General features: G+C 47.3%; 1 protein-coding gene and 1 long non-coding RNA gene across 5 annotated transcripts; one reads left to right on the top strand and one right to left on the bottom strand.

The window, feature by feature from the left end:
- Positions 1 to 1,194: 1,194 nt before the first annotated feature.
- Positions 1,195 to 11,386, bottom strand: LOC123629877. Of its 4 annotated transcripts, none has more exons than XM_045539235.1 (6): positions 11,185 to 11,386; positions 10,614 to 10,753; positions 8,539 to 8,642; positions 7,303 to 7,451; positions 5,681 to 5,779; positions 1,195 to 1,289 (listed from the first exon to the last, which is right to left on the bottom strand). In XM_045539235.1, the coding sequence occupies exons 1-6, from the start codon at positions 11,278 to 11,280 to the stop codon at positions 1,233 to 1,235; spliced, it is 645 nt and encodes a 214-aa protein (XP_045395191.1). In that variant the 5' UTR covers positions 11,281 to 11,386; the 3' UTR covers positions 1,195 to 1,232. The 4 variants fall into 4 exon arrangements, with proteins under 4 accessions (XP_045395191.1, XP_045395192.1, XP_045395189.1 ...); XM_045539233.1 differs by lacking the exon at positions 1,195 to 1,289 and adding an exon at positions 4,970 to 5,591; XM_045539236.1 differs by lacking the exon at positions 5,681 to 5,779.
- Positions 1,468 to 8,088, top strand: LOC123629881. The gene is made up of 2 exons (XR_006732354.1): positions 1,468 to 2,001; positions 6,397 to 8,088. It is a non-coding gene; the product is annotated as an uncharacterized LOC123629881 (long non-coding RNA).
- Positions 11,387 to 23,035: the final 11,649 nt, after the last annotated feature.

Genomic DNA, 23,035 nt, shown 5'->3' with positions numbered 1-23,035 from the left:
ATTTGGGGGTGTTTGTTACTGCACATTACAGAGCCTATTCTTTCTCAGGGAAAGGATCGTTGTAAGAAGAGATGACAGCCAAATGTGATATGTGGAAACTCAAGGGCAGAAGTCAGCAGGGTTGGGGCCACAGAAGGCACAGTGTGTCCATTAGTGGTTTACAACTCAGCCTGGGACACAGCCAGACATGGGAGGTCTGCTCTGATGTGATGTGGCCTCCGTGGCTTGATGGGGGGCCAGATACCATTAAATCCCCCTGTCACAGGGTGAAGCTCTCCCTTCTAGATCTCTCCTAATTACTGCAACACACATTGATTTTGTCATACATCTCATCTCAAATCAAATCATCACCTCCCATCAACCATAGCCAAGACCTGCTCCCGACTTTGTATTTCTGACCCTGGTATAGTCCTCTTCTCTTTACCAACTCAGAATCTTAGTATTATTTTTGGACACAGCTTCTGCTGTGGTCAATCACTTGTAGAGGTTCTACCCACAATGTTACACTGACTTTCAACTTTTCAATTCTATGGCTCCCTGTCCACTTCAGAACCTCCTACCCTTCTGTCTGCACCATTATGACAGACGCTATTTAACTTCCTGCTCTCTCTTCATCCTTCCCTTCCTCCCTTCCTGGTGTCTGTCTCTAATCTAAAGACCTGATCAATTCTTTCTACTATGCGAACTCCCTTCGTGGTCGACCATTGGTCTTCCACAGTCCGGTTTCAATCTACTTGCCCAACTCATCTCCCGTTACCCCTGCACCTCAAACTCACAGCCCAGACAGCCTGCTGGGCCCATTTTCCAAGTGCGTGTGGTTCTTTGTGAAAAGGTCCCTCTTCCTCTTATGCTTTAACCTCTTTTCTCCTTCTCCAAGTGACAGATTCTGGCAACCCCTCAATGCTTGGCTCAAATGTCATCTCTTCTGTGAAATCTTGATTCTTTTCCTATTCTGGACAGAATTAATCATTCCTTTTTCCTTTTCCAGTTTGGAAAAATCATATTTGCTCTTTGGTGTTTGACTCAAGAATCACCTCTTATTTTCCTTCTTTCTGTATTAGTTTACTAGAGCTGCCATAACCAATATCATGGACCAAATGGATTAAACAACAAGAATTTATTGTATCACAGTACTGGAGGCTAGAAGTTTGAGATCAAGATGTTAGCAGGCTTGGTTTCTTCTGAGGTCTGTCTGTCTCCTTGGCCTGTAAATGTCCATCTTCCCTGTGTCTTCACATGGTCATCCCTCTGTGTGTGTCTGTGTCCGTCTGTGTTCTGATTGCCTTTTCCTATTAGGACATCAGTCATATTGGATTAGGGCCCACCTTTGTGACCTCTTTCATATTAATTACCTCTTTAAGGATTCTATTCCCAAACAGAGTCACATTCTGAGATACCTGGGGTTAGGAGATACCTGGGGTTAGGACTTCAACATATGAATTTTGGGAATACACAATTTAGCAAATAACATCCTTCCTTCCTTCCTTTCTACTTCTCTCTCTCTCTCTCTTTCTCCGTCTCTTTCTTTCTTTTCTATGAAAAAGATAAGTTGAGCCCTGTACTTTCAGTAGGAATAAAGAACAATGAATACATGGTCCTTGTCCTCAAGCAGAGTCTAGTCTCTTAAAGGGGACAGGCATGTAACCAAATAAGACCAAGCTCCCTTCAGAAGAAATCATCAGGCTCCTTTGGGGCTCTGTCAGAACTCTGTATACCAGGCTTCAGCTAAAGAACTCCCCATGTTGTTCTAGAATGCCTTGTCTAGCTTCCCATTTCAGGAAGAAATAGTGAACTTCTTAAGGACAGGGCCACTTCAGTCATCTCTGAATTTACAGAGCCCAGAATTGTGCCTAATACATAATAAATGATCAACAAGTACTGGTTGAATTGAACCTAAATAAAGTGATGTTTTATTTTTATTCTTGAAGGATTTCTTGCTATGGATGAACTTTTTCAAGACTTAAAAAAGGGACAAGCTTCCTGGTTAAAGTCATGTCAAAGGTGGGCAATTACATCATATTTTGCTTTCAAACTGATAAAAATATGGATTCATATCTAAAAGAAGCAATGTTTCTACAATATGGGAGGGATGACCTCAGAGTTTTCTTCTATTTAGAAATCTCGGCCGGGCGCGGTGGCTCACGCCTGTAATCCTACCACTCTGGGAGGCTGAGGCAGGTGGATCACTCAAGGTAAGGAGTTCAAGACCAGCCTGAGCAAGAGCGAGACCCCGTCTCTACTAAAAAAAATAGAAAGAAATTATCTGGCCTACTAAACAATATATATAGAAAAAAATTAGCCGGGCATGGTGGCGCATGTCTGTAGTCCCAGCTACTCAGGAGGCTGAGGCAGGAGGATCGCTCGAGCCCAGGAGTCTGAGGTTGCTGTGAGCTAGGCTGACGCCACGGCACTCTAGCCCATGCAACAGAGCGAAACTCTGTTTCAAAAAAAAAAAAAAAAAGAAAGAAAGAAATCTCTCAGGTCTTTTCCACTGCAATGAGTTATGTATCTAAAAATGATAAGTGCAATGACAAATTAATATTAGTTACCTTTTGACATGAACCAAAAATAAAAATAAGCCTTATGCTCTGTGAAAATGACCAAGAAGTTAATCAGAATCTTACAACAACTTGAAAACATTTTGAGGAAATAAAAAAGTACAAAATTAGAAATGTCTGACTTAATTATTAAATAACTAAGCTTTAACAACTAATTTATAGCTTGAACAGTCGGGTCTAGTTTAAAGTTACTGGTGACAGTGTTTGTAACCGGCGGTTGCGTGGGATCGAGGGTACACTGTGATTGCCTGACACAGAGTCGCACTCTGTTTTTATTCAGAGACTGATGGTGATTTCCCCTCAGTCTCATCTCCGTCATCTGCCCAGGAGGCAGCTTCTGTGGGAGAATCCCTTGTGGCCGTCTGGGGCTACTTGCACTCCGTCGCGGCCCAGGTGGCGGAGCTGCAGCTGGCCCCACTGCACCGGCAGCCGGGCCTGGCGGATGGGCAGAAACTCGAGAGCCGGGCAGGCCATGCTCTGAAGCTTCTGCTTGGTCACCGCCTTTTCAGCAGTGTCCTGCCCTTCCTTTTCCATCTTTTCGGGGTCTTTGTAGAAGTAGAGACCAGATGTGACTTCCCACAGGGATGGGGGTAGTGACAGCCAATACATACCACCCCTGGGAAGGGAAAGGCTGGGGGTGGCCGTGCTGTTGGCAGGTGCAGCGCAGCCACTGCTGAAGGAGTGACGCTTGACCCGCTGGAACTAGAACTGTGATGTGACAAGATGTCATCAAAGTAGAACAACGACAACAACAATAATACCAGCAGGCACTTACATAGCAGTTGCTATAAGCCAGGCAGTGTTCCGCCACTTTTATATATGTGAACACACTGTACGTTATTTTTTGTTTAATATCACAAACACGTAATATGCAAAAGACTATTAACTCCTATGCATTTCTAGTGAGATGCCGTTTCCCATTAAGTCTCTTAACAGATGACCAAAAAAAATAAAAAACAAAAAAAAGCAAGCCTTACGTTACGAGAGGCTATCAGGGACCACCCAGCAAACCTTTTTAAAAAGCTACTTATGCCATGTAATTGAGCTCATAGAATTTCCTTTTAAGTATCGAATATATTATGCGACCAAAATCCAAAGTGATTCTTATGAACAAACAGCACACAGCTAAACTGGAAAATTATTCTGGGACCTCACACTGTTACAAAGTTTTCCCTTCCACAGAAGCAGAATCTTCTTCCCCAGAACATCCTTCTTTATTCCTTATGAGATCTCTTAGTGCAGCTCAAAGCATGCTTGGTCCTCTGAGAAATGTCTGAGTAAACACAGCAGTCATTTGTCTTGGGTAGTGGCTTTCTTCCTTGCTAAACCTAATCAGTTCTTTTAGCTCTTCTTTATGTGAGATGTGGATAATGCATACGTGCGTATAAAAGATACATTTACAAAAATGTGTGCACCGTGTGGTTTAGCAGGGGATGCTCTCTGCATGGCTACGTGAGTACGTGATGCGTTGATAAATCATGCACACGAGTCCTTGTGGGGCGGGCCCTGGTCAGTGCAACGGGAACACACTGCGTAGCTGACCAGTGCAACACAAGCAGCCTGAACAGTGCAAGCCTGAACCGCGTGGCTCCGCTTCTACACAGATTCTTCTCGATAAAACTTACCCTGACTGTACCTGCCTCTCCTGCCTCTTCTTCCACCTCCAGCTCTTCCACAGTGAATATATTTTCTCTTCCTTATCATTTTCTTAGTAATATTTTTTTTTAGAAATGAGTTATTGCTCCGTTGCCCAGGCTGGAGTGCAGTGGCACAGTCGTAGCTCACTGTAACCTCCGAACCCTGCGCTCAAGCGATCCTCCCGCCTCAGTCTCCTGAGTAGCTGGGACCACAGGTGCACAACACTACACCAGGCTCTGACTTTCTTAATAATATTTTCTTTTCTCTAGCTTACTTTACTGTAAGAACACAGTACATAATGCATATAGCATACAAAATATGTGCTAATTGACTGTTTATGTCATTGGTTAGGCTTCCAGGCAACAGTAGGCTATTAGTAGTTAAATTCTGGGAGAGTCAAAAGTTATATGTGGACTTTCAACTGCATGGGGTCAGTACCCCCAACCCCCATGTTGTTCATGGGTCCACTGTACTGACACTGCCGGCCTCTCTTTTCCTTGGTGCGCAGTCAGCATGCATGTCAATTGCAGTTTTAGTTTCTGTCTTTCTTTCTTTCTTTCTTTCTTTTCTTTTCTTTCTTTTTTTTTTTTTTTTGGAGACAGAGTCTCACTCTATCACCCTGGGTAAAGTGCAGTGGCATCATCACAGCTCACTGCAACCTCAAAATCCTGGGCTCAACGATCCTCCTCTCTGAGCCTCCCAAGTAGCTGGGGACTACAGGCATGTGCCACCATGCCTGGATAATTTTTTCTATTTTGGGTAAAGATGGGGTCTCGAACTCCTGACCTCAAGTGATCCTCCCATCTGGGTCTCCCAGAGTGCTAGGATTACAGGCATGAGCTACTACTCCTGGCCTGTAGTTTTACTTTCTCCTAAGCGTATTTCGTTGCTTCAGTGTTTTTGTCTTTGGATCAAATTTATTTATTGTTTTGGTCAGAATTTATGGACAATCTGCAAAGCAGTAGCCATAGGAGGGATTGCCATGCTCGCATTAGTCAGGGTCCCAGGGAAAGAGATGATGCACTCAAAGGGGTCGCCGAAAATACTTAAGTTGACAGACTATCTAGAAAAGCCAGGACAGGATTAAGGAGACCAACAACCTGTAGCAAAACCCCGGAGATAAGCGACAAGCAGAGGCCCTTATCACCTCTAAGCCTGTTGGGGACCGGGAGACGGGGACACTTACCAGAACTCAGGGCTCTGGCTGTGGAGAGGGGCTGCCGACAGAACCAGAGGCTCCAGAGGGGGAGCGAATGTCTCTGAGAGAGTGCACAGGCAGGAAAGCTCAGCCTCTCTCCACCCTGCTACGGACCAAGCCCAGCGAAAAGCAGAGATCTCAGAAGATGACAGGGGAAGAGGCTGGTCTTCTGGGCCACATAACAGGGTTGGTGGGCTCTGGAGGGACAAAGGAAAAATCCAGCCCTACACAAAAGGCAGGAAGAGAACGACAGGTTCCCAGAAAGCAGGGACTATGCACACGGCACCTTTCCATGACCACGTCCAGTGTCTCGTGCAGGGCTTGACACACACGTGCTCAACCAGGGTCTTAATGAACCCATGAATAGATTAGAAGTCAGATGCTCCTGAAATACAAGACGTTGCAACTAATAGGAGAGTACTCATGAATTCTGGCTTTTTTAGACAACCAACATGCCACATATTACTATTATTTAAAACGTCCTCTTCTAAAACAATATCTTTCTTTTATTAATCAACAAATATTAAAGGAGAATCTGATAAGTCTGGCTTTTCGGATCGTCCCTAACCTGTGCATGGAGGAATTGTCTTCAGAAGGGAGTTTCTGATGTCCTTAAGCACCTAAAATTTTTATAAGTAAATAAAAGAGCAAAGCTGTCCTGAAGAGAGAACCAAGGCTGCAAGGCGCAGCAGCAGGAGGCGGACTACGGTTCAAACCCTCACTCCACAGCCGGTGTTTCCAGGGGTGGGTCACCCGCTCTCCGAGTGCCTCAGTTTCTTCACCCATTCAATAGAGTATCGACTGGCTTAAAAAATATACAAAATAAAATAAAAATAGGAGTAATAACAGTACTACCTCTTAGACACTCCTTTCTAGCAACTGTCCTACCTTCATCAAATGCCATCATATTGCACAGTGCATGTTCCGATCAGTCAATATCTTCTATTGCTTCCGACAACTCAAAATCTCTTCCTTTAATCTGTCATTGTTTGTTCTCTCCAGCTGACCCCATGGCTTGGTTACTGGACTCTGCCTTACTGTCTAGCTCATACATTAATAAATGGGCACCTTAGCTCTGCTCTGCAGCTCTGGAGACCGTGCTTAGAGCAGGGCTGCCAGAGATGATGCAGACTTTCAAAATGTAAGTAAATACAGATGATGTTTAGATAAAATGCAAAGTAAAAAATTTGAATTTCAGACAGACAACCAATATTTTTTCAGTATAAGTATGTCACAAATATTGCACGACAACCCCAGATCGGAAGCCATCTTTCAAATCAACCTTGAGTTCTGAGGCGCTGAGAAGCACTGCTCAGCTCGTCCATTGCCACATTGTCCCTCTTTCCCTGGGGCCTGAGCACTGTCAGGGGCGACCCTATCTCGCTCTGGGGAGGAGCGTGCGGTGCGGCGGGACGAGCTCAGGGAGCGGACAGCTGCTGGGCAGCCACGCGAGCCCAGGCAGCCCCAGCCAGTCCAGCAACCCAGCTCTTCTGGGAAGGAGGTTTAAACAAATACCCTCCACTGGGAAGAAAGAGATCATGGTGTCTGTGGGTTCTCAGTATTGGATGTGTATGTAAAGCTGTATGAAATCGTGTGAAGAAATTAAAATTTTAATGACCACCCTTTGCACTCTAAGGATCTATCAAAATTCCGCCTTGAGCTTCCTGAGAGAGAAACTTCCTTTCCCGTCTCGTTGATAAACCGACACGGGTTCTGTTTGCTCTGTAAATGTATGAAAAAAGGGCTGGCCTTTCAGTTCCTGGTTTGGTAAGGTCTGTTGAGAATCTGGAAGTCCTTGGACAGGCTAATGAAATGGAATTCTGAAGACACTATCCAGAATCTTATCAAATTCAAAGTGAACTATAAATTTTTATCACTTTTTGAAACCCAAGTGCAAGCCCAACTAACCTGGAGGTAGAATTGGGCCTGTCCACCTGGATCGGGAATGGAGGCAGAGGCTGCAACGTGTCCCACGAGTCCGGTGGGGCAGATCCTGGCTGACGTACGAAGACTCATTGTTTTCATCTTCATTATCCGTAGAAATACACCCCAACTGACTGCAGAAAGGTAATCGAACTGATCAGCAAATTCATATTAAATAAGGCATCTGGAGAAGATATTTTTGACACTCAAAGTTGTTTTTAAAGTTTTGGGTTCTAATTCTTGTCATCTTATTTATTACTGTTAACTCTGCAGATAATAATTTTACCAGTTTTATTTCAAAATGTAGTCCATCTTTTTTCTTTTAGAGCAATCGCTCTCACTCCCTCTCAACCATATACTTTTCCTCTGTGCTTACTTTCTGAATGTTAATATGAGTGGACTGTCCAGGTCAACATTCTGGAGGCAGCGGTTATGAACTGTCCTTCTACAGCCAGACGTCGTCCTGACCTGTGTCACATATTCACGTGATTAGTCCAAAAGCCTGTCTCCCCCTTCTCCTTCTACCTGCTCCCCCCCACTGTGACCAGGGCAAAATCCCTACATTCTCTAGGTAAGCTGAATGCGTGCCCTCTATTTTTGTAAGAATATAAGACAAGTTTCTACTCTACGTGGACGATTGTTTCATTGCATACCTTCAAATCCCCTGGCTCTGCTATTTCTAGCCTTCGGTTGAACTTGGAAAAAGTAACTTAACCTCTTATGTTTTCTCACCTTTCAAATGTAGAAAATAAAAATTATCTCTGAAGTTGTCTTGAGGCTTAAAGAGAATCATTTTAAACACTGCTGAGCACGTGCTAGAGGCTGTGACAGAGTCATGGTCTTCACTACGGAGCTGTGAGCACGTGGAGCTCTCAGGTCTAAGACTCACTCAGTCAGGGGCGCCCTGTCTCCCTCTGGGGAGGAGCGTGCGGGGCGGCGGGATGAGCTCAGGGAGCGGACAGCTGCCGGGCAGCCACGAGAGCCGAGGCCACGCTCGTCCAGGCAGCCCCAGCCAGTCACCGAGCAGGGCAGGGTACTCAGGCCTGGCTACTCCTGCCCACCGTAGGGCTGCCTTGAAGGGCAGCTGGGCTCTGGAGCTTCCCCTTGGATTGATAGAGTGTCCCGTATGTGTCACCACCTGCGGTCACCCTATCCAGACTACTGTCTCCCCTTTATCTTCCCCACACGTTACTCCCACCACGAGCCTTCCATTCTCTTTACCCCATCTCGCTGTGTACTTCCTGGAGAACTGACACAGCGAGGACAAGTCCCCCATACACACCACGCTCAAATACAAGTTCACACAGTGATGGCGCCTGGTACACCTGGAAGGGAATAAAGATGGTAGGATTGGATCGGATTATAGTTGACCCGTGAACAACACAGGTCTGAACTGCAAGGAACCACTCACATGCAGATTTCCTTCCACCTCTGCCACCACTGAGACAGCAAGATTCACCCTCCTCTTCCTCCTCCTCAGCCTGCTCAGTGTGAAGCCATGAGGATGCAGACCTTAGGATGATCCACTCCCACTGAATGAATACTAAACATATTTTCCCCTCCTTATGATTTTATTAATAACATTTTCTTTTCTCTAGCTTACTTAATTGTAATAATACAGTATATAATACATATAACATGCAAAATAGTTAATCACCTATGTTATCAGTAAGGCTTCTAGTTAACAGTAGGCTATCAGTTGTTTTGGGGGCATCAAAAGTTACACATGAATTTCTGACTGTGTGTGGGGAGTGCTGGTGCCCCTACCCCTAGCATTGTTCAAGGGTCAACTGTAACAAGCAAAGACCTATATGTATGTGGGGGGAGAGAGAGAGAGAGAGAGAGGGAAGGAGACAGAGAGAAAGAGAGAGAGAGACCCGAGAAGGAAGCAATGTGGAGAAAAGGAGGTACCCCTGCTCCAGAATTCACCCCTTGAGCTCCTTACTGAAGAGCTCAGAGTCTCAGCCGAAGCAGTAGAACTTCACCTGTTGACTGTATCCCATGCCCGGCTAGAACTCTAAAACTGTGTTGAGCTGAACTCCTGATCCCATACCTTAGCCAGCCCTGGGCCTCTGAATTCCCAGTATCTGGCGGGTTTTCAGAAGTCTGGTAACCATAGCAACTATTAGCATGAGAGATTTTCTTATCTAGAACTCCTGCCTGGTTCCTTACTTTGTCTTATTCTCACAGTTGTCCTTTAAGGAAGGATTTTTTTTTTTCATTGAGGAAACTATAGCCTAGAGGAGTTGAGTAACCTGTCCTAGTTCTACCGCAATTAAGTAGCAGAGCCATGAGTTTGAGATTTTTCTGTCTGACCTCTGACCACTCTTACACTGTGTCCCTTTAGGGAGACTGTACTAGCAAAGGTATTTAGACCCGAACTAAATCTCTGATGCACAAAAGAGCAGGAACAAGGTTTATCCTTTACAGTTAAACCCAAACCAGTCTGAAAGTGAGCAATTTCAATTCAAAACTGTTTTATAGTTTCAATCTTGTTGACAAAGTCACAGGCTGTAGGTGGCCTATCATTCGGTGACTCTGCACCTGCTCCCCCCTTTGTCAGCTCTGCCCATCGTCGGCTGCGTCCTGCATGCCCCGTCTATGGATCACATGGGCAGAGAGTCTTCTGCTCTTGTAAACTTTTGGAGCCACAGATCTCCCAGCTCCCACATCCCTCTGGAAAGTATCTGCAGATGCAAGTCCAGCCAGAATCATCTCATGATTAACAGGCCAGTGGAGACTGTCTTTGTGTTGCTCATGTAGCCTGTTCAGCAGATTGTGCTAAAGGGTCACGACCCACCTCCTGTGAGCTGCCCACTCTGCTGCCAGCCCCCAACTGTCACAAAATATTCTGCTTCTTACGGTCCATTTCTCCACGACCACAGGAAGCTCGAACTGAGCTGTGCCGCAGTTGCATAATTAGTTCAGCTCTTGGAAAACTGTGCTTCCTGAATGTTTTGCCAGCTCTATATGGAACTGAAACTGTGTTTTATTCTCAGCACAACCACAGCCTAATAGGTTACAAACCTTTAGGGATTGCAAATGTATGGGAGGGATTGCTCCCTCCGTCCCAGTAAATGCATTCTCCCCTGCTCAGGGCCTCTGTGAAGCAGGGTCCAGTGAAAGCTTAGCCTCGTGAGATGGAGCCTGACAAAATCCACCTGCCTAAAGTTCATCCTGTCTATGCAGAAACTAGCCTTGACTTCAATTTTCTTATACTACTGGAAATAAGGAAATGGGGTCTGATAAAATGTCCTATGTTTGTCAATTGTTTGTACAATATGATTGACACTTACCAGGGATAGACAGGCCATGGGGGACCTTGGTCCTGTGAGCCCTGGGGGCATTGGAGATGGGGAGGAGGGCTGGCAAGAGTTGCTTGTGACAAAGTCACTTCATGGAACATGGAAAGGAAGTCATTTCTCCTCCAGGGATCCTGGCAAAATGTGGAGTGAAGAGGAGAGGCCAGAAAGCTGTGTAAAGGTCTTCCAGGAACAACCTCCAAGACCCAAGTGCAGATGCTGGAGCCTCCCCTTGGCCTGATGGCATCTCCCGTGGCCACGGCCCGCCTGCGCTAGTGCTCAGCGGGGTCCGGCTGTCTAGGGCCTCACCAACCCTGACTCTTCCCGGCTCCCCAAGACCTTGCACCAGACTTCAAGCCCAGGACATAGCCTTTTTGCTATAAAAGAAGGATCTTAATTTCCAAAGAAAGCACTTGAGGAACAGAAGAGCAGGTTTCTCCCCTATATAAGCAGAATAACTTTAAAACGGCACAAAAAGGAAGAATTTGAGAGAAATCATGGCAGACAGTCAGCAGGTTTTGCCTCTGGAATAAATACAAAGGCCCTCATCTGTTTACCCGAGTACCTGGGACCGGCCGGTGGTGGGTGGGGCTGACTGGCTGGCTACATCCTTCCGGAGGGTCTTCCCATACAGGAGAGTCTGGAAGACTAAAAACTGCATTGCCTGGAGTCCCCTGCAGCTAGCACTCTCTAAGTTCCTGGGATTTTAGAGGCAGTCGAAGCAGAAGCAGCTTTAAGACTGTGTGTTCCAGTGTTAATTCTCCCACTTTGAGGAGGTGAGAGGCAGTTTGGGAGGTGGCAGGAAACTCCTGATTTGGGGATTAAAGTTCTGGCTCCAATGGCTGCCTAAGAATGAGTCCGTTCTGTGAAGTGCTGAGAGTCATTCCTGGAACCCTGGGCTGATGCTCACCCCTCCAAACCTCCTAACGATTGTGTGAGCGTGTAATTCCCTGTATTCAATCCCTTTCCGAGTAACAGACATAAAGGTGGCTTCTGTTCCCTACTGATACAAATCCTTAGTCAGAGACCCATCTGGTCCAAGCTTCATCTTTCCTTACTTATTCTATTCTTACTTCTCAAATTGTTTTTGAGGTTCTCTTCTTATCCAGCTTCACATTTTATTTACCCCTGGAAAAAGCATACATTTGAGAGTTCAGTAGATCTTATTTTAGAATCTCACTCTCCCACTGATAATCTGCGTCACCGTGGGTAAAGTTTTTAGTCTCCAGCCTCTGTTTTCTGGTCTCTAAAACATGCCCAGGGGCACCTTTCCTGTCAGTCGGGGTGCAGCTCAGGAGAGAAGTCCTGGAGGCCCCTAGCAGGACAGAGGGTAGCACTAAACCGGTCCTTCCCACAGTGAGCTCCACGGTCATCAGTTATCATTTCCAGTGTTGGAGACGGTCACTGCCCCACCAGGGATACACAGCCCAAGCCCCTCTTCAGTAGTTGGGGTGAAAGAGAAGCTCGGTGTGGGCTCTTTCCTGTCCCCGTGTCCACGGGCTGGATGGCACACATCTCAGCACCCGAGTGATGTCCCCAGAGCTTCATGGTGACACAGCGTCTGCTCAGTGCCCTGCAAAGATATGGACTCCTCACCCCTGGGGATCTGCTCTCTCAGGCCTCGTCTGAGTCTTGCTGGAGTCCACGTGTACGTTGTCCAGTTCGTTTCTTTTTCTTTTTCTCTCCTTATATGTCTCTCTCTCCTTCGCTCCCTCTTTCTCCATTTCTGCGTTTTCCCACTCCCCGCGTCTGCTCATCGTTCTCTTTCTCCTACGGGGTGTCCGGCCCCTGCCCTGTTGCAGTGTCTGTCCCACTTCCTGTCATTCCTTCTTCCCAAGTTTGAATTGTCCGCTAACTCCGTGTGTTTCTGCCTCTCTCTTCCCTGTCTCTGTCCCCCTGCGCTTTCCCTGTCCCGGTCCCTCTTCCCCTGCTCTGCCGTCCCCTGAACTCGGCCTCCCTCAGCCTGCTGAGCTCCTTGCCTGCTCTGGGTCCCCCTCTGCTCCTGTCACTCCTTAACCCCCGCTCTCAGTCTGCGGCATCTCCCCGCGCGGACGACTTCTGCTTCTGGCGGCCGCACCCTCCCCGTCCCCGCCCTTCCTCTCTGCTCAGCTCCCTCTTCTCCCTTTGCTTTTCTCCTGCTTCTGGCGCCGGGTCTCCCCTTCACTCCATTGTTTCTCCAAGTGCACAGGCTCTGTCCCCTGCTGTGTGTCGCATTCTTCTCCCTCACAGGCGTTCTAGTTATCCCTCCCTTACTCTCTGTTTCTGTCCCCCACCCAGCCCAGCGCACATTCACGGGTGCGGATAAAAAAGATGTTCGTTGCCTGGAAGAGCAGCTCAAGCACGCAAACACGCCTCAGCGAGCACAGCCGGTGGGATGTGATTTGTGCAGAAGAAACACAGAGGGTCGCCAGACAGGCGCAGGTCACTTCCGCCAGCACGAGAGCCCAGGGCCTGCCCGCGGTGGCGAGTGCCCTGGGGACAGCCAGGGGGCGCAGGGTTGGCCCGAGGGGTCACAGGGGGGGAAGCGGAGAGAGGGGTGGGGTCTGCAGAATTCCAGGGTCAGGGAGGAGCCCCACAAAACACTTGAACCCACCGACCTACCCACATGGTTGTGTGGGGTGAGGGGGAGGAAGGGCGTCACCGAAGGGCGTTAAGCAGGAAAGTGACGACACAGCGGATGTCTACCTGGACCTACTGCAGACAAGCAGGGGTGGGGTGTCGGGGGTGGCCCTGACTCATCGCGGAATGATTTTAACCCGGGATAAACGTGGATCTTAAGCAGAGCAAACAGGACTCAGAAAAATCCCACGTGACACCAGGGCCGAAGGGGTTTTAACACACGGGGCGGCTGCTGACCCCTGGTTGTGACTGACCGGGGGCCTGGGTGACCCGGAGATCACACAGCTGACGGCTCAGCTCCGCCCTTGCTCTGCCAGGTGCCTGCCGCTCACCTCAGCCATGAACCTCTCCAGAGCAGGGGCGATAGGAAATCTGCAATCTTTGTCCCCAAGCTTCCCGTGGTATCTGGAATATAGTAAGGCCGCAACATGAAATAAAGCCATCTCCCCCAGCTCCTTTCCCTGTGGACAGACAGCCACTCGGAGCTTGTGGCCCCTGGGGACTCCGAGCCACACGCGCCTACAGGCTCACCGCTCCCTCTGCGTCTTGTCTCCAGGACTGTGGCCCGACAGGGCTTTTCCACATGCAGCTTCTCCATGTCCGGATCCTGCCCCGCAACACCCCCCGCATCTCCTCTCCACACCGTCGTCAGCGGGCGCTTTGAAGCAAAAATCGCTTGAAATCATCAACTGACTTCCATCTTAGGAAATAACCAAAAATGTGGACAGAAATGACTACAGAACAGTGTTAGATCCAATATTCAATGTCAAATTTTGTGCTTTATGGTTCTGAGATATAAACCCCCAGCTCGAGAAAATTTCTAGTACCTAGCTGACTTGTGTGAATATTGCTGGACGTAGGGACAGAGAAGGAAAGATTACATAAGAGTTAACATGCTTTTGGCAGGAAGTAACAGAAAGTTTGTCTCAAAAGGGCTTAAGCGATAAAGGACTTTGTTGGCTCACGGAAGTGGAGATGCAGAAGTTTGGGCTTTGCGATTCTCGCACTCTGTCCTCCTCCTTTGGAGACCTTTATTCTTACAGATGCAGGGAGCTGCCAACTGAGACAATAGTCACGACAAGTGGGAGAGAAAGTCTCTTATCTAACTGTGAAATTAAACTCCCCTCTTCATTCTGATTGGAATCATTTAGTATATGCACTTGTCCCTGAACTAGGAACTGTCACCAGGGAAATGCCACACACTGATTGGCTTAAACCTGGGTTCCTAAAATAATTCCTAGCAGAAGAATGGAATTATCTGACTGGCTTAGGCTGGATCTGGAGTCAATTCCCAAAACCACATTGTTCCTGCTATAAAGAGCAATGAGGAGACAGATGTTCACACACAAAGAGAACTGCGGAGACGTGTCTAGTCCCTCACTTGGATCAAAGTAGTGTGAAAGATTAAAAAATATTCACAAGACAAAAAGTTGAAACTGACATTTCAGTAGAAGTGAGAAGTCCAAGCCAGAAATCCTGAGGAGGTCCCTGAACTTCCCATAGGATGTAGGAAGAGAAGTTTGGAGTTGGTTTTATCAAAGTCACAAAGAGCAGGACAGAACGACCCAGCTTTATCTGGGTAACACACATAGAATAAGTAACAATGCCTAACAATAAGTAGGCGAGGGGGGGGACAGTGAGGAGGAGGTATAATTGCACAAAAGCAAATGCTGGGGTGAAAATGCTGAAATATAATAGTCTCTGCCATTGGATAAGGGAACTGTGATTATTTTTCTCCTTTCTAGTTTTCCCAATATTCTTCTAATGAGAATATATTAATTTTACGATTAGAAAGTATAAAAATAAATGGCTGTTAATGGTGGTTTCCAGATGTAACTTACTCTGAGACGTGCCATTCCCATGACCCATTCTTTACTCGCCATACACAAAAGCCAAATGCACAGTAACAAATTTTCTGAGACTTGTTATGCACTGAATTGTTAAGCTCTTGGGAGGCCTGGCAAGATAAAAGTCCCTAGTCAACAAGTACTCAAGGGCTGACACATCACGTGTTGAAACTGTGGCATATTTGTGGTTGAAGGCTATGCTTATGTTAAAAAGTTAATTGTTACTGAGTCAATAAGAGATAACTCTGGCTCCAGCAGAGAAACTGATTAAACTGGGAAGCCTCAGCAGAGCTCCCGCTGCAAGGAGAAGCACATTCTTGTCTCTAGGCGACTTTCCAGGAGCAGCAGGGTGAGTCCCTGGGAGGCAAGAATTCTGTGCAGTGACCATCACATGCACACACAGCGGCATAATAAAATGTTTTCTTGATACAGATAAAAACCAACAAACTCTCGTGGCACAAACTCACTTTAATCAGCTTCATTATTTTCTCTGTTTTGTACTATTTAAATCATCTTCATTTCTCTTCTCTCCTTTCTTTTTTAATTTCTTTTCCACATTAACAGGGTTTGGATTAGCAAGGATTTCACTCACTGAACTACCCGTGTGTCAGGAAGTGAGAGGTTTTGTATCCTCCTGGAAACCCTTTATTTGCGATGGACTTGGCCTGCCAGGCTCTTAGGCACCAGAGCTGCCTCTTCTTTCCTCGTCTCTGCGCGGACGCTGCTGACGGGCCGCTGGCCAGGAGGACATGGGCTCGCCCAGGTCGGGCCTCCAGACTCACGCCCAGCCCAGTGGTCTCAAGACATAACTTTCTTTATTGGAGTTTGGTGAGAACTATGAATTTCTTAACCTCATATTGAATTTGGTTAAAATAAAAAATCCTAAGCCGGTAAAGGTCAACCAACAGTGAAGAGAATTTTGATTATCTTAAAATTATAGAGAAGAGACAGTAGAGATTTCTTGGTTTCAGATCCTGGTGAGGATGAAAAAATTCAAAGCCAGAGAAATTAAACTCATCCTCTAAATGTACACAGCGGGTCCTGGCAAAGGCAGGGTGAGGATTCAGGGTTCCTGGGACCCTGGTGATGCCAGGCGGTCCTCTCAGCTCTGTTCCATGCAGCCCCTCCTGGTGGCATTGCCAACACACGCTGCCCTAGAGCAACCACCCTTGCTGAAACCCCAGATGTGGGCATATCACAAATTGTATGCAAGAGAAAAGGAAATGTCTCAAAAGTATGGACAGACAGTGCATGTCAGAAGAACAATGGAAGTCAAAATCAGAGAGTGTCTTATGGGATCCTGGGGCACAACTACCCAGGAAAATGCCTTTGGGGAGGGAGAGGGACAGAGTGGGGAAAGAAGTCACATTCTGGGAACCCATTCTGGTGCTTTGGGAAACGGCTCAGAGGAGCTGCGGTTCTGCTGGAACACCGCTGCTGAGGGCCACGCTGATAATCGTAATAAATTTAACACAAGGTTTTAAAAATGGCCTCCTGTACCCTGTGCTCTGTATTGTTCCAATTGTCCAAATGCAGCCTGAATTCTGTTAATTTTGCTAGAAAAGCGAACAGGGGGAAACAACATAAGTCTGCCATCAAAGGGACATCCAGCCTCTAGCTCAGCCGGCTGCCTCTGTGCATGAGCAGGCACCATTCCCCTCAGTGTAAGCGCCCTCCCTCCCCAGCGCAGCAAGACCCAGCGGAGAGTCTAGGCAACATCTTGCCTCACCCTGTGCATAGTCAGACACTGGCAAAAATAGTATAGGTTACTGCCACTACTGTACGTTTTACCACCAGCATCCCTGGCTGCTAAACCGGTTGTGTTCTCCACCTACACAATAGTGTATGTGCGCCACCTCTCTTTACCCAAAATAGACACGAGCAATGGACTGTGTCAGCCCTAACAGCCCCCACCTCCCGGTCTCACATTAATCTAGTCGGCAGTCCCCAAGCAAACCACCTCCCCGTGCTCATGCACCTGTGCAACGCCTTCCCCCACCCGCAAACATTGTCTCTGGGCTTGCTTTGCCCCACGGACATTGCCAAGTGAGATGCAAACAGAGGCTTGGGAAGCCCTCGCACACCGGAGCTGTCTCTCTTGGCACACTCCCCGGTGAGGTCTGGCTAGTCTCCACGCTGCAAGGAAAGTCAGCCTAGACTGCTGAAGATGGGGGTGCACAGGCACGGAGCCCCAGACAGGGAGATCTAAAGGTGGAAGCCTACAAAGGGTCCCCCAGAGTCAGACTCCCCGCTGCACATCCCTCAACCACACACATACACATGGGGCAAAAGAACTGCCTGGCAGAGCCTGGTCTACCCACAGGAGCACAAGAAGGAATAAATAGCTGCTGCTCGAAGCCACTACACGTTGGGGTGGCTTGTTATTCAGAAATAGGCAACTGAACCAGCACTAACCCCCTACTGGGGGTTGTAAGGGGCTCTTCTGTATCCTCTCCGTACAGGAGCAGAAAGGGAGAGGGGAAATTAAGGCTGAAAAAAATATCCTCAAGGAGTAATGGTTCTGCCACCTCCTCAGGCAAAGTCCCTTAGCAAATTAGTCTCTTTGTTTCTCTCTCCACTATATAAGGATAATAGCAACCGATCCTATACATGCCCAGCATGTGTCGTGTGGGGTTAGAAGGGATGATGCATTCATTCATTCATTTATATCACAGCTTGGTTGAAAGAAGATTTAGGCAGGTTAGGGCAATGGATGAAATGTTTTTCATGCCCCATAAGCAAAGGTGGTTCATAAATTTCAGATAGTACAGTGTTTACCAAAATATTTTCTCCACCTATCAACTCGCTCTTTTCCCTAGTCTTCTCTACCAACATTTTCATAAGGAACATTTGTATTGTTTTACCTAAATAATTATTAGCCTAATTAATGATTGATCACCTTCAACTTTTTCCACTTTGAAATAGAAACACTTGGCTTTCAGCAGGACCTGATCAGTTTTGGGGGTGAAGGTCAGGCGATTTAGACAAGGGGCAAGGGTAAAGAAAGGGGGGCTGAATCGGAGATATGGGCCAATTAACCATGTGGCCAGGCTGCAGTGGACTGTCTAACTTTGGGTAGGCACTTGGGCACACGGGCCCCACCATAAAAATTATTCAGGGTTGTCACAAAAGTAAGAACTACTCACATAATGACCCTGCTCTCATTCCCACCCCTTAGACTGAAATAAAGTGACAAAGAAGGTAGGTTTTTTATTTGTTCAAAGTTATGGGGTACATGAGAAATTTTGTGTCATGTACATAACATGTAATAGTCCAGTCAGGGTATTCAGGGTGTGTGTCATCCAAGGACAGTACACTTTTGTTGAGTACAGTCATCCTAATCTGCCATCAAACACTGAATTTATGCCTTCTATCTTACTTTACGTTAGTACCCTTTAACTCACTTCTCTTCATCCTTCCCCATCCCCCTCCAATGCTTGGAGTCTGTTATCTATTTTTCTACTCACTACCTCCAGGTATTCAAAATTTTTATCTCCCACCTATAAGTGAGAACACATAATATTTGTCTTTTTGTGCCTGGCTTATTTCACTTAAGATAATGACTTCCAGTTCCATCCATGTTGCTGCAAATGACATGATTTCCTTCTCTTTATGACTGAGTAGTATTGTGTTGTGTACACACACACCACATTTTCTCCATCCACTCATTCACTGATGGACACTGAGGTTGGTTCCATGTCCTTGCTGCTGTGAACAGCGCTGCAATAAGCGTGCGCGAGCAGGCGTCCCTATGACACATTGATTCCTTTTCCTGTGGGGAGGTACCCAGTAGTGACATTGCTGGATCAAATGATAATTCCATTTTTAGTTTTTTGAGAAATCTCGACCGCACTCGAGCCCGCGCCCGCGCCCGCGCAGCTCAGGTCTCTTCTGACAGTGCCAATTGCTGTGGCAAAGTAAGACAAGGTAGAATCAGAGTCTTTGATCTTGTGGAATTGCAGGAGGAGTAAGTCTAGCCACTTCCCTTTCCAGAACATCCAGTGTAATGTTATATAAAAGTTGTAAGAAGAGAGAAGATGGCGGAGTGGAGGTGACCTCCTGGATTTGTGCTCCCGGAGAGGAAGGCGTGGATCTCCACCTGCCACAACACTGGAGGATTGCTCCTCCACAGGAAGGGTGAGGTGAACCCACGGAGAATCACCGTCGGACACAGGGAACAGGAAAAAACAGAGGCGAGTGGGAAATCAGACCGAGATAATTTGGAGAGTGCGGGACGGAAAACAGACAGCGGAGTGCGGGACGGCCGTACCTGCCTCACCGGACAGTGGGGCGGGTTCAGCCCCACAGCAAAGCGGCTTGATCTCCCCACTGACCCCCACATCCACTCGGTCAAGGATCTGACTGAAATCGGTGCAGAATCACCGCGGGAGACCTGGAGCTCCGAGGACAGGTGACATAGGCGGGCGAGAGCTTGGACTCTGGCGGCTCTCCGGCGCCCTATCTCTTAAAGGGACAGACGCGGGCCTGAGCCGAGGCCAGGGGCCGCGAGCGTGAAATATTAAAGCGGGACTTTTTTGCTTTTTTTTTTTACCCCTACGGCAGCTCTCCGGCTGGGGAGCTGCTGTGGGCCCTGGCGCCTGCCGAGCTCTGAACGCTCTCCCCGGGCGCCTGCAACCGGCGGATGCGCGGTCGCCATCTTGGTTCCCACAGCTAAGCCTCTGACGCGTCTCTGGAGCCCTATCTCTTAAAGGGACAGACGCGGGCCTGCGCCAAAGCGAGGGGCCGTGAGCGTGAAATATTAAAGCGGGACTTTTTTTGCTTTTTTCTGCCCCCACGGCAGCTCTCCGGCTGGGGAGCTACTGTGGGCCCTGGCGCCTGCCGAGCTCTGAACGCTCTCCCCGGGCGCCTGCAACCGGCGGATGCGCGGTCGCCATCTTGGTTCCCACAGCTAAGCCTCTGACGCGTCTCTGGAGCCCTATCTCTTAAAGGGACAGACGCGGGCCTGAGCTGAAGCGAGGGGCCGCGAGCGTGAAATATTAAAGCGGGACTTTTTTTGCTTTTTCCTGCCCCCACGGCAGCTCTCCGGCTGGGGAGCTACTGTGGGCCCTGGCGCCTGCCGAGCTCTGAACGCTCTCCCCGGGCGCCTGCAACCGGCGGATGCGCGGTCGCCATCTTGGTTCCCACAGCTAAGCCTCTGACGCGTCTCTGGAGCCCTACCTCTTAAAGGGACAGACGCGGGCCTGCGCCGAAGCCAGGGGCCGTGAGCGTGAAATATTAAAGCGGGACTTTTTTTGCTTTTTTCTGCCCCCACGGCAGCTCTCCGGCTGGGGAGCTGCTGTGGGCCCTGGCGCCTGCCGAGCTCTGAACGCTCTCCCCGGGCGCCTGCAACCGGCGGATGCGCGGTCGCCATCTTGGTTCCCACAGCTAAGCCTCTGGCGGCGCTCCGGCGCCCTATCTCTTAAAGGGACAGACGCGGGCCTGCGCCGAGGCGAGGGGCCGCGAGTGTGAAATATTAAAGCGAGATTTTTTCTTTCTTTTTTTTTTTTTTTTTTTTTTTTATTTTATTTCCCTCTTTCTTTCTTTCTTTCTCTTTTCTTTCTTGTTTTCTCTTTATTCTCCTTGTTATTCATACTGTTTCTCTCTCTCTCTTTTTTTTTTTTTATTTTATTTCTCTCTTTCTTTCTTTCTCTTTTCATTCTTGTTTTCTCTTTATTCTCCTTGTTATTCATATTGTTTCTCTCTCTCTCTCTCTCTTTTTTTTTTTTTTTTTTTCTTTTTTTTCTTTTTTCCTTTCCGGTGGCCCTCCAGCCCAAGAGCTACTGTATACTCCTGAGTGCTCCAGACCCCCAGGTCTGATTCCTATTGGTCCCTGAATATTGCCCCCCAGTACCAGCGAACTGCGGGTGGGCAGCAGCAATTGTGAGGGCCAAGGTCTAACTGCTGCAGAGCCGTAGGGTGCCAGGCGGCTCCCCAGGAGGCTCCATCCCCTGATCCATAGACCCTCTCCAGGTCCCCTTCCCAGGTGTGAACACTGAGTGCTTCCCCAGACGCAAGAGTGTGGAGCCTGGACCTTGGGAACACTGGGACAGTGTAGACCCTTGCCCGTGGGAGCTGCAGCAGCTGGGGCACTGAGGGAGTGAGGGCACTGCCTCCTCTGCCTAGCCAGTGTCTTTCCTGCAGAAAGAGACAGAAACCACACATCCAGAGGAAGAACCAAAAGTCAAGGGGGGAAGAAGAAGGAAGAGGAAGAGAGAGGAAGGGAAGAAAGAGGAAGGAGGGAGAAGAAAAAAAAAAGAAAAAGAAGAAGGAAGGGAAAGAAAAAGAGAGAGAGAAGAGGCTTTCTGCTTGCAAATAGTGTGAATCCTGCCTACTAACTGAAAGTCCACAACACAGTGATTTAACTTGCCAAACTGGTCTTAGGTCAAGCCAACCCTCTGGGGGTGGACCCATCAGAAGCAGTCCCCCAACTGAGATAGAAAAAAGAAACTCTAAACAGCACACAACAGTCTCCCCCTATAGATAAAGGAAGCAACATTCCTAGACTGTTCCACAGCCTAAGAACAGAGTACAAGACGTGCTGTTAACTAGACTAAAGCTGTGAGAAAAGATCTAACGATAGAGCCAGATGGGAAGGGCTCAGCGGAAAAATATGGGGAGCACAAAAAACCAAACGGAAACCTCGCCCCCAAAGAGAAATACCAACTCTCCTCCAATTGGCACAAGCCAGTTTCAGAATACCAACATGTTACCAGAAGAATTTCAGTCTTGGGTTATAAATAAGCTGAATGATATACAAGAAAAAATTGATATCCACCGCAAAGAAACCGCAAAAAAATTCCAGGATTTGGAAGAAAAATTCACTAAAGAAATAGACGTATTGAAAAAAAACCAAACTGAACTCCTAGAAATGAGGGATTTATTCAGGGAGCTACAAAACACAGTGGAAAGTCTCAAGAACAGGGTAGATCAAATAGAAGACAGAATCTCAGAAATCGAAGATAACTCTTTCCAATTAAATAAGACAGTCACAGAGATAGAGCAAAGAAATAAGAAAAAAGATCAGAGTCTTCAAGAAATGTGGGATTATGTGAAGAAACCTAATGTGAGAGTTATAGGCATCCCTGAAGGTGAAGAAGATAATAAGCAAGGGCTGGATAAACTATTTGAAGACATAATAGAAGAAAATTTCCCAGGCCTTGCTAAAACTTTAGATATACAGGTTCAAGAAGCTCAAAGAACCCCTGGTAGATTCATAGCAAATAGGAAAACACCACGCCACGTAGTCGTCAGACTGACCAAAATATCCACTAAAGAGACACTTCTTCGAGCTGTAAGGAGAAAGAAACAAGTAACATACAAAGGGAGACCCATTAGAATTACGCCAGATTTCTCAAATGAAACTTTACAAGCAAGAAGAAGTTGGGGCCCCATTCTCACTCTTCTGAAACAGAATAATGCCCAGCCTAGAATCTTGTACCCAGCTAAGCTAAGCTTTCTATATGAAGGAGAAATTAAGACATTCTCAGATAAACAAGGACTGAGGGAATTCACCAAGACAAGACCACCCCTCCAAGAAGTACTCAAAAGAGAGTTACACACGGATCATCACAACAAAGGCCCACGAATGTAAAGCCACCCAAGAACTAAAGATCAAATTCTAGCCACCACAATGGCTCAAGAGAGAAAACATAGAAAAGAAGTTCTACCCAATAAGATAAACAGAAATCTGTCCCAATTATCAGTTCTCTCACTAAATGTCAATGGCCTGAATTCCCCACTCAAGAGACATAGACTGGGCCAATGGATAAAAAAACACAAACCAAGTATCTGCTGCCTTCAGGAAACACACTTAACCGGCAAAGATGCATTTAGACTGAAAATAAAAGGATGGAACTTGATATTTCAAGCAAATGGTAGCCAAAAGAAAGCTGGTGTGGCAGTTTTAATTTCCAATAACTTAGTCTTTAAACCAACAAAAGTAATAAAAGA

Source organism: Lemur catta, unplaced genomic scaffold (assembly GCF_020740605.2).
Source record: "Lemur catta isolate mLemCat1 unplaced genomic scaffold, mLemCat1.pri scaffold_55_ctg1, whole genome shotgun sequence".
Taxonomy (NCBI): domain Eukaryota; kingdom Metazoa; phylum Chordata; class Mammalia; order Primates; family Lemuridae; genus Lemur; species Lemur catta.
Note: the sequence above shows the minus strand (reverse complement) of the source record. Positions and strands in the feature narration are given on the sequence as shown.

Bases quoted from the DNA above. Each gene is read 5' to 3' on its own strand.
- LOC123629877 (XM_045539233.1), bottom strand. From the start codon at position 11,280: ATGCAGTTTTTAGTCTTCCAGACTCTCCTGTATGGGAAGACCCTCCGG. The intron at 10,754-11,184 runs GTACTCGGGTAA...ACATTTTGCCAG, and splicing joins CCACCACCGGCCGGTCCCAG to GATCCCTGGAGGAGAAATGA. The intron at 8,643-10,613 runs GTAAGTGTCAAT...ATTCCCTTCCAG, and splicing joins CCATGGCCTGTCTATCCCTG to GTGTACCAGGCGCCATCACT.